General features: G+C 40.5%; 1 protein-coding gene across 2 annotated transcripts in view; it reads right to left on the bottom strand.

The window, feature by feature from the left end:
* ry (xanthine dehydrogenase rosy) overlaps positions 1-16,494 on the bottom strand; it is a 33,899-nt gene that overhangs the window by 7,732 nt on the left and 9,673 nt on the right. For both annotated transcript variants that reach the window (XM_066299846.1, XM_066299847.1), the window contains 18 exons: positions 15,517-15,613; positions 14,548-14,705; positions 12,684-12,923; positions 12,338-12,521; positions 12,097-12,282; positions 11,594-11,748; positions 11,409-11,537; positions 9,779-10,027; positions 9,406-9,708; positions 5,818-6,093; positions 5,578-5,747; positions 5,361-5,516; positions 4,867-5,175; positions 4,039-4,239; positions 3,844-3,980; positions 3,655-3,791; positions 3,427-3,596; positions 1,451-1,548 (listed from right to left, as the gene is read on the bottom strand). In XM_066299846.1, coding sequence (XP_066155943.1) covers positions 1,451-1,548; positions 3,427-3,596; positions 3,655-3,791; positions 3,844-3,980; positions 4,039-4,239; positions 4,867-5,175; positions 5,361-5,516; positions 5,578-5,747; positions 5,818-6,093; positions 9,406-9,708; positions 9,779-10,027; positions 11,409-11,537; positions 11,594-11,748; positions 12,097-12,282; positions 12,338-12,521; positions 12,684-12,923; positions 14,548-14,705; positions 15,517-15,613 — 3,355 coding nt within the window. The remainder of the gene's footprint in view (positions 1-1,450; positions 1,549-3,426; positions 3,597-3,654; positions 3,792-3,843; positions 3,981-4,038; positions 4,240-4,866; positions 5,176-5,360; positions 5,517-5,577; positions 5,748-5,817; positions 6,094-9,405; positions 9,709-9,778; positions 10,028-11,408; positions 11,538-11,593; positions 11,749-12,096; positions 12,283-12,337; positions 12,522-12,683; positions 12,924-14,547; positions 14,706-15,516; positions 15,614-16,494) is intronic.

Below are 16,494 nucleotides of genomic sequence, written 5' to 3'. Positions count from 1 at the left end.
GATGCAGAAACGGCGAAGTCTTGCTGTTTAGTGTTGATTCAAATGCCGTAGACGAATCGAAGTTTACGACAGTTCTAGAAATATGCTGGAGAGCAACGAAAACTACTGATGACGCCTTTATTTAATTTTTTAAGGCTATTTGAAGATTCAAAGAAAAGCCCCGCTGCGAGTCATATGTGCGCATCACGTTGTGCCCCTTGAAGCAGCGCAAGTATTTCCGGGCACTCTCCCCCCCTCCCCCATCAACATTCTCCCGGAAGAGAGAGCACTTCCCGGCGTTCTTCCATAGTTGACGGAGGCGGACAGGACAGTGGCCAGAATAACAACCACGTGAAAATGGCAGGAACGATGGATAAGTCCAGAACACAACGATCAGTCGGCTGAGAGGTTAATCCCGGGCCTGGAAAACTTGCCTTTGTGCCAACACAGGCGTCTAAATTGTTACTTAACTCGGGCACTTAAGTGGCGCGGAGGCTGCAGGGCGTTCGCGCACCGAATGGGGAAAATTTAAGCCGGAATTCGGGACCTGCGCAGTCGCCGGTTCCGCGGATGACTATATTTTTCGGTACTCGGATTTTAATAGTCAAAGGGAGGAACCAAGTGCGTGCGTGGGTACTATCAACACCGGAAATTTAGCTCGAAAGAGCGTTTGAAGGGAAAATTAAAGGGGGCTGGTGCAGCAATGCCGCTTTTCATCGTTCAAAGAAAAGGAAAACGACGGAATGCACCATTGAAAATGTTTAACAAATATGACAAATCAACAACCACCATAGAAAAATAAAACAACGAAGTCACCGGAATTTGCGCTTCTCTGACATCGATGTTTTCATACCTTAGGAACAGTCCCGGGTGGTCGCAGGTTTGGACAGGAATATCGAGATTTTTAGCGGGTAGGCACTGTCGGCGAATACCATACTACCCGGCTACCAGAACAACGGAACAGGCATATCTTTCTCCTATGAAGATTTTTTGAGGAGATATGACATTTTAGTTTGAACGTTATTTCGGCTTGCCCGCTACACCGTGCTGCTCTACAGGGTTGTTCACCCAACCATTCATCAAAGGTTTACTTGTAGCCATCTGATTTAACCATTGTTAATTATGACTGTTTATATGGAAATTTTCCGGAAAATTTGCTATAAGGATGTTCCAAAACACCAGACGGTTAAAAATGACGTGTGGACCGCTTTAGATCTCCTTATTTAAGACGATCTGTTAAAAGAGTCGTAAACTAACACATAATCTGAATTTTAAGTCCTGGAAAGTGCATAAGATGCATTTTTATTAATTTAATAACAAATATCTACCTAAAATTGTTATTATAAATTGCAGATCTACCGCAGGTTATCGGAACGATCACTCAGAATTCAACTCATTTAAATTATGATAAGAACGAGGCTCCAAGCAAAAGGCTAAAACCACTTCGCAAAAACAACAGTTCGGCACTTACCTATCACGGTAAGCAGTGTTAACCCAATCTTCCCACTTTCCTTTAGGATTTGCATCTTTGTAGGGTTGAAGCCTCTCGTTAATCATCTCACAAGCATACTGCAATAAGATTAAAACGCATATAATTTTGAAAAAAAAAAGAGGAAACTTTCCACAAAATCTCGGATTTATCTTGTCTAATGTCTCGTGCGCATGCGTCACTTAATTTCTAATCCACGTTAGTCTAGATATTTCGGTAAAAAACGCAGGTTTATAACTTTTCAATGGAGTCTTGGGTTCCAAAACTGATTTGGGTTGATGTTTGGATGTACCAGGCCTACGGTTCTGTCCGATAATTTGGATAGCCATTCTGGAACCTCGGACTTTTGACAGCAGATGAAGAAAGAAGCGTCCAGAAGGAGAGAAGAGGGCGGAGGAACCTTCTGTTGGCGGGGTAATTCAAGCCGAAGGTCGGGGAGGTAACATCGTCAGCCCCCAGAGAGGCGACATCGTCACCCCCCAGAGAGGCGACATCGTCACCCCCCAGAGAGGCACACAAAGGCCTAGAGTGATGGGGGAGTAGAAAGCGATAATACCGCTTGACTTTGTTATCTGATGGCAAAACAATAAAGGGGCCCGAAAGCGCAATAGAGGATTCGGGCGCGGGCTCGAAATCCTTCGCAAACAAGGAGTTCTTTAGTGGGCGAACCTCACACAGGCTGGTACTACGGACTCCAGTACGTCTTACCGACAAGATTTCTTTTCATCCCCGGGGTCGCGTCCCCCCGAAAATATATTTCAGGTGTCCAGACATTTTTCATTTTAAGGACCTGCGCAGTTTCCCTTAAATTAAAATCTCAAAATTCTTCGGTTCCGTATAGGAACAGCGACCTGTCACACGGTGGATAGTCTTAAGGTGACGTCACCATGACGTCAACAGCCAAATAGAAGAAATTCAGTATCTGCATGTTTCGACATATGTGAAAAAACATTGAAACAACGTCAATTTTTGACTTTGGAATTACGTGCTGTAACGTAAAAATTCCATTCCTAAATTTAACCCCCTGTGTGTGGCTGTTGCGGCCCCCAAATTTTAAAATGGGAAGCGTGGCCTTGTGCTTCCTCAATTGAAAAATCTATGAATTCTCTACTCATAATTGCTATGGCGTTGAACTTCATCTCAAAGAATAATAAAAAATAGACAAACTCATGTAATTGACGACATTCTCTACATTGAATTTAAAACTTAATAACTAATACAATTTCGTTACCGATAATGTAATAAAATTATTTAAACAAACCGTTCTAAATATTCTATGAGATACGCAAAGTTCATGCCTTGAATCCCTTGGCTAAGTAACTAAAAATCTCTTCTAACACGAATCAACGTCTGAGCCGCAACCGGTCTAATCGCATGCGTCATTCTTCCTTTTAAGTTAGCTGAATTGTAAGGTTCAGATTTGTGTATCGCACCCTTTACGCGTTCCCACAAGCAAAATTCTAACGGAGTAAGATCGGGTGATCGTGGTGGCCATTCTAGCGTTCCTCGCTTCGCTACCCACAACTGATTTGGAAAAGTTAAGTCGAGGTACATTGAGATTGATCTGTTTTATTATTTTATTATGTTGTCAATAACGAAGTGGCATTAATTGACAAGTTTTTGGTTTCCGGTAGATAATTTCGTCAATGAAACAATTTTTTTCCTATTATTCTTCCAAAAAGCTATAGCAATTCTGAACAGACCATTCGAACGAGGTATCACAAACCGATACTTCTAGTTTAAAATTTGGGGGTCGCAATTGTCACGTGACCCCCAAAAGGGGGGGGGGGTTGAATATCGAAATGACATTTTTACAATACAGGGTGTGCTTTCAGAATTTTGAATTAAGGTGTTTCTGTATTTTTTTTACATACGTGGTATGCAAATAGTGACGTTGTTCCATTTGGCTCTTCCGCTCTGTACAACAATGGTATAACAGTAAAACTCAAAGATCATACCAATACAGCCATCCCATTTAGCTCGCTTCCCGTACTAGCTGCTGTCGGACTAGTGTTAGGAACAATATCAGTGTTCGTGCTACTGTTGTGTATTTTATCTGTGGGAATTTTCAAAGCCCGACTGGCCACTTGAATTAATTTTGTGTAGATACCTTGACCCATTTCAATGCCTGAAAAAAATTCGACGTCAACGCCCATCAGCAGTGAAACATTTGATTCAGCCGTTACCTCCATGATGTATTAACACGGATCCATCCATGTAAACGTTAACTAAGGCACCTGCCTGATTCAGAAACTTGGCACCAAATGCAATGCCGAATTTTGTGGGAAGCACAGAGATGCCCCGTTTCTTGTACTTATTTCGCCTGCAAATTCACGAATAAAACAATTTTTAGCGCGACTTCTCTAAATCCATACTCGTTGTAGACTTCTAAATCCTTCTTCCTTTTGAAATACTGAGACGTATCGAGGCACTCCTTCCAGCATCTATCCAACGTGCAATTTTCCACGATTTGATTGTAGGGCGTGGACTGTCCAGATTTATATAAGTTGATCTAGAAGGCCTTAAGTTGAATATTCAGAAAGTTACAGCTGGTTTAGGAGATCGACAACCTCTGAGACTTGTAAGCAGCTAACGCCCAAGTAATCTGCAATGTCTTGAGCCATGCTCTCGGCCAGAAACATGCCTTGGGGACCTCCGAAACCTCTATATGCCGTGTTAGAAGGGAGGTTTGTTTTACAAATCCAACCCGTAGCTTTGACAGCGGGGATATAGTACGAGTTTTCCAAGTGTGCTAGAGCTCTTTCACAAACCTGTTGAATAATTAGTGTGTTAATCTAGGCATCCAGCCACCGCACACTACAGACTTTTGGCCAGTTGACAACTTGAGAATTAAAAACCTTCTAAAAAACTGGATTTTACTGGAAAAATTCGTTTTAAATTGTTTGGATTGTTGTAAGATTAGTTAATACTTTTTGGAAATGCAACGATAAATCTAATGCGGTCAATTTTCAAAAATACTCCCCAGGAGAAAAGTGACATGAATGGAATATATTTAAAAGGAACGTTACCTAAACCTCCCATTAAACGCCATATTAATGTGTTAAAAATATTAGTATACCTAGGGGTACCACTCCTATGGTAATTTAACGAGTTCTGCTCATGTGTTAGCTGAACCATTATCGTACATTTGTTCATATCGTTTGAACCATTTCGTAAAAAAAAATGCACATGAGAAGTATTTTAGACGTCACCTCCTCCAACCACAAATGAGGTGGTTTGTTCACTAAGAATTGAGCTTGGCTTTAGTACAGCTTCAGCTATAGTGTCCCTGAATCTGGCTGCAGGAGCCTAATGCCTACGGACTAGGTCTTTGGCTGGGCTCCCAAAACGTGTGGAGGGACATATGGAAACAAAAAAAGCACTAGAAGGATACGTACTCCCATTGACAAATCCACAGAGTACCCAGCGTTTAGGTAAATTTCGGCCTCGCACCCCAATATTTTCCCATCGTCGTTAAAAGCTACTTTATATTTCATCAGACAAGGATGCCTGCCGCCAGTCATGACCATGTCCTCATCTCGGTCCAGCATGCACCTGATTGGTCGGCCGAATTTCCTGGCAGCGACAACCGCTGGCAAAGCTAACATGACAGCTTTGGACTCTTTCCCTCCAAAGCCTCCCCCAAGGCGTTTCACTTTACAGTACAATTTGTTTTGATGGGTTCCTAACGCGTGCGCACAGACATGCTGCAAACAGGTTAAAAAATATTTCGTTTTGAATTCCAGCAGTTCGAACTCGTTGAATTGATTTTTTTTTTAATAAATGATAATTGAGATGAAATGATAATTTTAACTGAGCAAAAGAACGTATGCAAGAGGAATACTTAAAAATTGTTTATCGGCTATAATGGCGAATTTGGCATCTCACAAACCTGTATTTCGGTCGGATTCTGAGTGGCGGAGTATATGTCCATTTCGTCATCTTCCCTCTTCGGAACTACCAGCACACCCTGCGTTTCGAAATAGAAATGTTCTTGACCGCCCATTCTGCACTGGCCTTTCAAGACATGGGGCGCATTGTTGAACACCTGCAAGTTGGTCGACAATACTTAAAACCCATGAGGGTCAGCGCTGGAGCTCGATAATCACCTCTTCAACGTCGGCCCCATATCTGATCGATCTGCATGGGTTAAAAAAAAATGACTGCTTCTCAATGGCCTCTTCGATGGTTAGGATTACTGGCTGAATATCTTCATACTCTATTTTGACCAGTTTCGCAGCTCTTTGGGCAATACCGTAATGCGTTGCGACCACGGCGACTAAAATATTTGTCAGTGTTATAAACAGTCTATTGCGATCTCTTCACACTGTGGTGTGCGGGGGTGTTACCGATGATTTGTCCCTGGCTGGTGACTTCGTCGAAGTAAAACGCCTTTTCGTCTATTATCACCGTGCCCCACAAATTTCGGTCCACGCCAATATCGTCAATTCCCACCATTCCCACCACACCATCCAACTTCAGAGCCTCAGATGTGTCAATCGATAAAATCTTAGCATGAGCCCTAGAGCTCACGACGAATGCCATTGCAAGTTCATTTTCGAAAAATGGAATGTCGTCGCAATAAACTGCCTCTCCTGATGCTTGTTTATATGCTGAAGCATGCACTGAAATGTTATGACGTCGTCAACTACGAGCCATGAATTTTGGAACTGGAAGTGTTTTAATTTTTCCTTTTTATCGAGGCATTCGAAAACTCAGTATTAGTAAAAATGCTTTTCCAACGAGCGCATGTGCGTTAACTTTATTGTCTCCCGTAAGCTCAGTCAAATTTTTGCCAATCATATCCCCATCTCCTCTCGTCCTTATCTGATTGGTCTGCAAAACTAACGGGACAGCTTCAGATTCTCTTGTCCAAAGCTCCCTCCCACTCCCCAGTCGTTTCATATTACAGTGGATTTTTTTAGCGGGTTCTAACGCATGCGCGCAGACATGTCGCAGCAAACCGGAGAGTATTTCGTTTCAATCTCTAACTCAACAAACTCGTTGAATTAATGTGTCGTTAAGGGATTTGAAAATTTCTTTCTCTTTCTCCCTCTCTACTTTTCTCTGAAATATTAATCATTTTAACTGTCGAAATGAGGGGTGCAGTAAATTTTGAAACTGTTTATTCGAATGGAACTGAGTTCTCGAAGCGCACGGGTCCGAAGACATTTTTGATCAACCGAATTTTGACATGTTATCTCATTAGCCAGCTTGAAATGAATTTAGTTTGAGCACTTTGATAGATAACGTATCTATCATACTCATCACAGCCCAAATTTAACCGACTGAAGGGGCAATACGACGAGTACAAAGTTCTGTAAGTTTAGTTGAATGTTGGCGTGCGGTAAAACATTTTGCCGCACAATTCCTGTATGTTACATAGGTTTGCTTATTTCACAGTTATCCGTTAAGTTCCAGTAGAATTATTTATTTTGTTATTCATGAGATTCTGCTGGAACCTAATGCATAATGATGAAATGAACAAACTGATATAGAGTTGTAAATCGATACTCTTGGTGTTGTGTTGATAATTTAGGGACTACTCCTCACGAGTTTCAGGTTTACAGAGTCCTCCTTTCGTTTATCAATCTCAGTAATTTTTTATAATATTATCTATTTAATTCTTCCTGATCTTCTCGTTGCTGATTCTGCTACTGCTTCCTTCTTGAATCTTTCTAAATTTTTCTCTTATCGTTTTTGGTACTGTTTCTCTTCGAGTTGGTCAGCTTACAGTTAAAGGTTGTTATATTTTCCATGACGTTCCTCTTACTGATTCTACTTCTGGCTTATTGTCAATTGCACCTGCTTTTAGCTCAGTTTCTCCGTTGTGTCCTAGTACTGCAGACTTCATCCGGTCAGAGTTAATATTTCTTCATCCTGAAACTTTTTCGATTCTCCTTAATCATTTCCTATGTGTTTTGGTACTGCTTCTTCACTCGAATCTCCTAGATCTTCTCGTTACCGTTCTCAGTACTATTTCTTCCTCATTTCTTTAGCGCTTCAACGCCTTCTGGTAGTACCTACAGGTGACGAAAATTTTTATGCTTATCATTGGGATTGTCGAAAGGGCGCCAGTTACAATTGGTCGGTTAAACGAGTAAATAGTTCTGTTTTTTCTTTAATGCTAATTCAGAATCAACCTTAAAGCTACATTTGTCTGTTACGGTTTCTGATATCTGGGAAGAAGTGAAAACACGTCAGATTCGTCAGAACGAGGTCCGAAACATCGTCGAGTACAGTAACATGCCTTGCTTTCGAATAATATTTTATGAAGGGAATAGAAGCTGAACGAGTCATTTCACCATGAGCCCATTGACGTCTTAATACGAGGGAGAGTCAAATGAAAACTTAAAAAAAAACTTAGTTTGTTGAAACAATGTCAAAAACGAATATGTAATTTTTCTATGTAATCCCCATTACGTTCAATGCACTTCCATCGTTTTGCAAGTGCCTGAATACCTAAAGAAAAAGAAACTTTTCGTAGGCTGCACAGCAACTCATGCGCCACTTGAATCGCTTCATCGATCTGATATAATTTCAAATTTCTTCCCACCTAAAACCTCTTTAAGGTGAACGAATAGAAGATAATCGCTGGGAACAAGGTCAGGCGAATATGGAGGATGTGGTAGCTATTCAAACTTCAAATTATGGATTACTGCCGCGGCTGTCCGGGTAGGATGTGGTGGCGCATTATCGCGTCGCAAATGGACGCCGTTACTCAGAGATTCTTGCCTTTTGCTTCTGATAGCCTGCTATTAATAACTCACAACTTCTGAGGATTTATCGACTTCTGAAGAACCGTCTCAAGCCTGCCTGAGATGATTCTTCAGAAGTTCTTAATATGTGGCACTAGCAATTGCGCCTCCGTAAGGCATGAAGTCTTCTAAAATTTACCCCTTTAGCATCCCAAAACAGGATCGACATAACCTTTTCTGCCGAAAGCTGGATGCGAATTTTTTCGAGCTTTGGTGAAGACGCCTGTCGCCGTTCTTCGCTTCCTCGTTTGGTTTTAGGTGGATGAAGGTGCACCCAGGACTCGTCTCCAGTTACGATCTTTGTCCGAAAGGCATTTCTTTCTACTTCATACCTACTCAAGAGTTCTCCGCAAGCAACAACACGTCGTTGTTTCAATTCTGGGGCACTTGGTTTGGAATTCGCCTTGTTAACATGTTGTGGATCTGAAGAATGTCAGTCGTAATGTGGAGTGCGGAAAAATATTTAAAATTTCAGTGATTTCGTAAAGAATAATACGACGATTCTCTTTCATTAACACTTCAGCTGCTCAAATCGGCTCAAGCGTGAGAACGCCATTTGCAAACCAGATAGGGGAGAATCAGCTACGGAAGTCGCCAGTCGTTTTTGAATTTGTTGCTCCATTCATGCACTTGTTGGAGAGAGGGATACGAATTTCCATACTGTACGTTCGTCCTATGGTGAATATCAAAGAGGTTTCGACCCTTCACTTAGCAAAAAACAAATAAAATAACGCTGTTCCTGCCTAGTGCAATGCTCTAGTGAAGCCGCCATTTTTGAACTGTTGCTTTGTGAACAACTCAATTGTTTCCACGTCATGATTTTTGCTAGGCCTTTTACATCTCATAAATAATATTGCCCCCCCTATTTATAACACGCAATTCCCCCCGTGATTTTTTGGGGGGGCACTTTTACGGTTTTAATTTGATCCTGCCTCGTAATTATGCCAATCTCCAGAGGTTTTTCCATACATGTATTCGAAAATCCTAAATCAACACACACCGTGGGGTGGTTGCCACCGTCAAGATAATTCATCAGCGTGTCTCAGCTGAATGCTGTTGCGTAATATTATTACGCACGAGTTGAAGCGTCATTACACTCACTTGTAATTGTTGATTTTAGGTTATAAAGAGTCGTTACATTATTTGCAATTTACCACTAGAGAAGTTGAAAAAACTCACCCATCGGTCTTGCGACAGCATCATACTTTTGCTGAGTCTCCGGAATTACGCTAAAATACTGAGAACTTTTCTGCTGAAAGTCTTCTATACCTTTAGCCCCACTTAGTTCCCTCGGACTGAGCTCAACTTTTATGAAATTCTGCCTTAGCTTCTCAGATATTAAAAGAAAAGCTTTCGTGAACAGGCTTAAGGTCAGAGACTTCCTATATTCGATCATTCCGCCCGGAGCAGAGGGGTCCAGAGGAAGATCTTCTAGTAAGTGCATATGTGCTTTCTCTACAGTTTCTTTCGACCAAGGTTTTCCTGTAAATTCATGAACTTTTCAGATGGAATAAAGAAACTTTTGAAATTTTTCAGGTAGCTCGGAACTAACCTATGAGGAATTGTTCCGTTTTGGGGGCGTTAACTGTCTTGAAACTCATTCCCCCAAATCCGAAACTTATGCCTTTGATAACATCAGATTTGGGTAGGAAGGATACGTTCACTGCCATATTGACTACAGCTATGTCGTCCTCCCTACGTCTTGCCTGCTTGTAAGCCTCAAAATACTGATTCTGATTTGAAAAAGGTATGCGCACAGCCTGGAGTACTTCCTCTGGATTTAATACTGTCTTCCTGTAACCTGAAGACAAACAAGGTAAATGCGAACAAGTTTGGGAAATGATTTCTTGTATCAAAATAAGACAAAAAGTTTACACGAGCGAATTATTCGTCTCTGAAATACAGGGTGTTGCAATTGGAAAAATTTTTGGTGAAAAGGGCGAATATCGTATTTGTCGCGGAGGAGTTAGTGTGAATCTCGAGTTGTTGAAATAGAATTCTGAAAATAGCGTTGTCTGGACTTGTCCAGCGCCCCCACCACACATCAAGGGCGGTCGTCCCGAAATGGCGGGAAAATAGCGCGCGGATTTGCGGAAAAGGGTGGGAAGTCAAACAAAACATAATGAAAAAACCGAAAAATTTAACGAACAAAGAACAATGCAAGATATCAAAAAATAATAAGGCAACGAGGTTATCATCAGTGCCTAGGAAGTGCATTTGGTATCTTAAAAGTTGTTTAATAAGGAATTATTTAAAATTAAACAAAGTAATCTTTACAATCCATTTGTTAATCTCTCTGTTTCATTTATGTATTACAATAAAATAGCGAACCCGGCTTTAGGTCTAATCGCAGATAAAAAAACAGGGTTGCCGGACGATGGACAATGAACGTTTTTTCGTTTAGAGGAATCTTGCCTGCGATGGCTCGCCCAAGTTTAAGCCTTAAGCATGTAAAGTATGTAACAATGACGGCTTACATAAGAAAGTTTCCAATCAAAATTTGTTTATTTATGATTTTAAAAGTCGAAAACAAAATGTATGAAAAGGCTATGGAGGAGTATGAAAAGGCTATGAAAGGGTATGAAAAGGGTATGAAAAGGCTATGAAAAGGTATGAAAAGGCTATGAAAGGGTATGAAAAGGCTATGAAAGGGTATGAAAAGGGTATGAAAAGGCCATAAAAGGTTATGAAAAGGCTATGAAAGGGTATGAAAAGGCTATGAAAGGGTATGAAAAGGCCATGAAATGTTATGAAAAGGCTATGAAAAGGTATGAAAAGGCTATGAAAATGTATGAAAAGGCTATGGAAGAGTATGAAAAGGCTATGAAAAGGTATGAAAAGGCTATGAAAGGGTATGAAAAGGCCATGAAATGTTATGAAAAGGCTATGAAAGGGTACGAAAAGGCTATGAAAGGGTATGAAAAGGCCATGAAATGTTATGAAAAGGCTATGAAAGGGTATGAAAAGGCCATGAAAGGGTATGAAAAGGCTATGAAAAGGTATGAAAAGGCTATGAAAGGGTATGAAAAGGCTATGAAAGAGTATGAAAATAGTTCGACATCAAATAAACGTATTTAAATATCCTGCAAAGCTTTATGTCTTATTTTTGCGCATCGCTCCTCCTTACTTATTTACTCCTTGCGTCATAAAATTATTATCAACAACAGAAAAACTGAACAAACCTGTGAAGAATTGCGAGTCCAATATTACAATTCTAAGCCCCGTTACCGCATGCTGCACCTCCAACTCTACTTTAGCGGCCATCAGGATCGGTAACATATCAGAAATCGGACTACCAGTCATAATGTTGCCTGCAGATAATTTTCGCTTAACCCTGTACTTTTAACGTAACTTAACTCTGCTCAACCTCCAATAGCTCCAACACTTCGAATTTGCTTTCCTGCGAACCAATAGAGCATATCCACCATGGCTTTAAAGAGTCTGGTTTTGCTTTCAGGATGTTTCTCTATCTGTTCTTTTAAGAACAGCCGAAGGTCCGTTAATGTAGAGGACGCTCCTACTCTGGAATAATAATTTTATTTAAAAATGCGAAAAATCTCGCTCTACTGTCCAGTTCACAGTCAAAACAACAGGGTCGTGCTGACGAACGCAGTACTAAGCAGAAATTAAACATATGCGGAATTCGGCGAGTCCCGAATAGCGAACGTTCAGCATTCGGCACGTGCCAACTAGTGCGAATGAACTGTTGTGGGCAAATGTTCGTTGTTCGTGGAATTATTCGCCATTCCCGTTCGAAGTCGATCGAAATCGACATACGAATAATTCCCCGAATAGAATAGAATCGCGGATTCCCGCACTTGTGAGTCAATCTTAGCGTGAGGAAGAAATAGTTAGTTGAATTTTATCTACCTAATTCCCTCGGATGTTTCTTCAAGAAAATTGAGCTCTTTGATAATTGATGGCTGAATGATGATCGGGTACACCATTCTTTTAAACTTCGTTTCAACTCCGACCTCCGTATTTCCTATCACGATTTTGGCATGAGGATACGTATTTTTCAGCTGCAGTAATTGTTTAAACGTGGTCGGACGATGCCTATCATTGATATTTTTAATTAATATTTAAGTATTTTTCTATAAGCTGCATATACCATTGGACATTCGGACCCTCAATCAGCAAATATTGCTTGTCGTATTTGTCGTAAAGCTTCAACTCCGGGGGAAAAATCGGTTCCTGAGAAGGATGGTATGGTACAAATTCCTCAGTCTTGAAGAGCACCTCTTCCGATGGGTCTGTTTGCTGCTGCACGCCATTTCCATTCATCGAGCCGTTTTCTACAGAAAAGTACCCGAATGGTTCCATCAAGCTTAATTGGAGTGTAATAATTAAAAACAGTGTAAAATGGCTCTCTGACGAACGAGGCTATGGAAAACTCTCTGAAGGATTTTATTAAGTATCTCAGTTTTCGATCATGTAACATTGTACCTTAAACATACCTTTAGTACCGTTTTGCACCTTGCAGCACTTGTCGCCCATACCGCAAACTCCATTGCTGGTACCGTTCACGGCTCTTACGTTCCTAGCTACTTCCCACTCTTCAGTGAAAGTTTTGAACCCTTCCAGAATAGGGCGGTACCCGGTGCATCTACAGAGGTTTCCCTGGAAAGTCTCCTCCAGTTCATGCAACGTCGGTTTTGGTGATTGCCGCAGTAAAGTGTACATGGACATAACCATTCCTGAAAAAACAAATAGGATTTGGTCATTTGCATCATCTAGTAATTAGTAATTAGCAATTGCAATTGGCATTTGGCAATTTATTGCAGTTTGGTTCTTTCTACAATAGTTTCTGTTCTTTTCGGGCAACCATTAAGTGAGCAGGATCGGTAAGTTGGTAAAATTCCACAAAAATTGCTAATTATCAAGTATTACTTCATTATTGTCTAAAAAAAGGAGTTTTACACCACTTGTAATTAGTCAAATGCAGTAATTTCTCTTGGAGAATATTAGAATTTACATACGGAGAGATAAATATAGATATAGAAGTATATAGCTCTACAGGGTGTCGCGGAAAGGTTTCCACTCAAGTTTTTTTTACAAAGGAATAAATGAAAATATACTTCGACATGTAAACTTTAGTTTTTAGGGGAACACATTTTTCACATAATATATTTGCACCCCCTCTCTCCAACCCCGACAAAGGGATGGCTGCCATCTTTAAAATGTTGAATAGAAAGTAGGGGGGCGGGTGCAATCTTGTCTTGAAGGGAATTGCACTCCCCTCGTTGTAGATCTCCTTCGTTGAAATCGATTGAGTAGTTCGTGAGAAGTAAAGAAGTTAAATGTAAAAGCAACAAAATATCTCGTCACTTATGTATTTCAAAGAAGTAAATGTTGAATATGTTCATCTCCAACCTCCACATGATCCTGAAGTCACTGTGCGATATGTTCACGAACATTATGAAATTTTTCGAGAATTACTTGTTAACACTCGTACGCTATTCTTTGCCGCAAGTCTTCTGAGGAATTGAGTTTGGTTGTGTGAATTTTAAACTTTCAATGCTTCCACGGGAAAAAGTCCGATGGTGACAAATCAGGAGATCTTGAGCGCCATTTAACATCTACTTTCTCAATGCGTCTGCCTTTGGGAGGAACAAATTGATAATAGCAGGTTTTTCTAAGATTAAGTGAAATTCCAAAATAATATCCTTTTTATGAATTTCATTTATCGACCAAATAATACGAGGAAGGTGCACAACAAAGGAAATTGAATTCCTTTTGGATTTTCATGTCCTCCAAGTCTCCCCTCAAATTTTAAGGGTGACAGTCACCTCTTTGTAGGGGTTGGAGCAGAGGAAGTGTAAAAAACTTTCCCTCTGGCAACTAAGGTTGTACGTGTCCAAACAAATTTTCATTTATTCGTTTACAAGGAAAAGTATTGAGGGGAAATTTTCGGTTCGTCACCCTGTATATAGGTATGGCTCCGTTCTGTATTGGATGATACACCGTGTATAGTGTTTCGTCAACACAATACTCGAAAAACTTTTGGTGGCAAAAGTGGCCAAGGAAACGTATTGGAAATAGATTTTAAGTTCGTGATTCTACTGCTAGATGGCGCGATTCATTTAGAATACGAACGATTTGAAATAACTGAAGAAACGCAATGGAGAGGTAACTGAAAATATATGGTTGGGTTTACTCTTACATCCTGTATAATACTCGTTTCATTAATTTTAAAGAGTAATATCTTGTTACAATAGGCTTTCTTGCTCCATTCGATGATGTACCACCAGTGCGTTCTACTTAGCGCGAGATACGTTAGAGGGCGCTAGACTTACCGCTGCTACTCCCAGGAAACCTTACCTGGAGTACAAAAGCCACATTGTGATCCGTGAGCTTTAGCTATCCTTTCTTGTACCGGATGAAGTCGGGTTTTTGTTGATCCAATGCCTTCAACAGTAGTCACCGCCAAGCCATGCATGGAGCATACGGGGGCTAAACAAGCATTGACGGGAATGTGGCTGTACAAAAGTCGTTAAGGAACAACTTTGAAATACACTCGAACGAATAACTGTCAAATATTTAAAGTTATGTTTAGCAGTTACTGAGATTTGACATGTTAGCTTAAGAAGTCATCTGAACACACCTGCATTTGCGCTGCTGTACAAGAGATGGCGCTGACAGACGTTAGAGACATATTCCATATCACCTGTCTACTTCATATTTCCCCGAACTCCTCCACATTGTTATTTTAAAATGGAAAAATTTACATATTTAGATTAGTTATCTTTTTCAGGACGAAAACAAATATTCATAGTGAAAGTTAAACCAGTTATGATGTTGATGAAGTGAAATGTTTGTGTTTGTGTTGGGTATTAGTGAGGCATTTTATCTGAAACGTATTATAGAAGTCTATTTCGAAAACCCTATTTAGCAAATACTGTAGAAAATATCACTTGTGTAACGCAAAACTGTTAGTGATTTGTTGTGAGGTTATGGTAACATTATAAAAAAATGTAGCAGGTGAAGTCCCAACGGGCGTCGAAATTAAAATCAAAATTTTGCATGACCAAGAATAAGGTGCGCGCGAGGTACGCCATCTATTCCTGCGAAGAAGCATTTTTGAGCTGCAGTTCATAATATGGCCAAATTTCGGCGATTTGCGTTTGGGACGCCCCGTATACTCACCAATTTAACTTCACGCCGTCGAAATTGTTTCGAATAATCTAGCAAAACGGTTGGGAAAGGCTTAATAATAATTTTTTTTTCAAGACTTGCGCACCACTATTACTTGTACTTGGTAACTCTGCTCATTCTCTCTAAAAAGGATACATTTCTTTCTTCTTCGTTCTATCGAACTTTGAAACCATCACGGTACAGGCTCCACATCCTCCTTCGCCACATCCAAGTTTAGTACCGCATAGGCGTACTTAAATATTGTTAAGGAAAAAAACAATCACAAGTAATAGGTATTTTAAGCAGATTATGCGTAAAAGGTATGCGCACCTACGCATGGTGGCCACGCATTTACGTCCGTAAACACCAGGAACTTGACGTTAACGCACATCGTGCACTTTTCAGTTCAAGTGCAGGGTCGCAGGCGCCACTTAGAAGGGCAGTCCTTAACTTTAGATCTGTCAGGGCCAATAATGTCACTTTTTGGGCCTCAACGGAACTCGATATCCTCGTCATGTCCATTTATCTTCATATCATTTTATAATCAAGTACAGTAGATAAGTTAAAGAAAAAAATTGCTGATTTTCAAGTAACAAAATGAGAATTGGCGGATCTCAGCCGTTTCTAGGACCGTTGTGTCCTCTTTCTGGGCGGCATATCAATGCAGCAAGATTCGAAGCGTCAAAGTGCGTTCAGATTTGAGCACGTATGCATTGATCTACTGCGAATGCGCAAGTGTATCCGATTATACACGCATGCTCGCCTTGTATTTTTCTGCGCGAATAGTCGCGTGCGCGATTCAGTTGCTATCGGTTTCGGGGACACTCTCAAATTAAATAATTATGTTAGGAATGTTCAGTTTGCACAAGACGATTAATGGCGACACACATTTTTCGGCATAAACACACGATTTTGTTGAAAAGGAGTTTCGTTTCGTCATAGAGTGGAGTAACGACACAGCTCTGGTTTTTTCTTAAAAAATGCGAAATTTGTCGGAAAAGAAATTTTAAATTAAACGGTTTCCATGAACGCAAACGGATGCTGTGCGCATATGCTGAGAACATACGTGCTCCAATCTAAACGCATCTTTGCGCTAACGCAAACATGCGTAACGCATCGATTCTCCGTAAAGCG

Source organism: Euwallacea fornicatus, chromosome 35 (assembly GCF_040115645.1).
Source record: "Euwallacea fornicatus isolate EFF26 chromosome 35, ASM4011564v1, whole genome shotgun sequence".
In the NCBI taxonomy this organism is placed as follows: domain Eukaryota; kingdom Metazoa; phylum Arthropoda; class Insecta; order Coleoptera; family Curculionidae; genus Euwallacea; species Euwallacea fornicatus.
The sequence above is the reverse complement of the archived record's forward strand: the minus strand, read 5'-3'. Positions and strand labels throughout refer to the sequence as shown.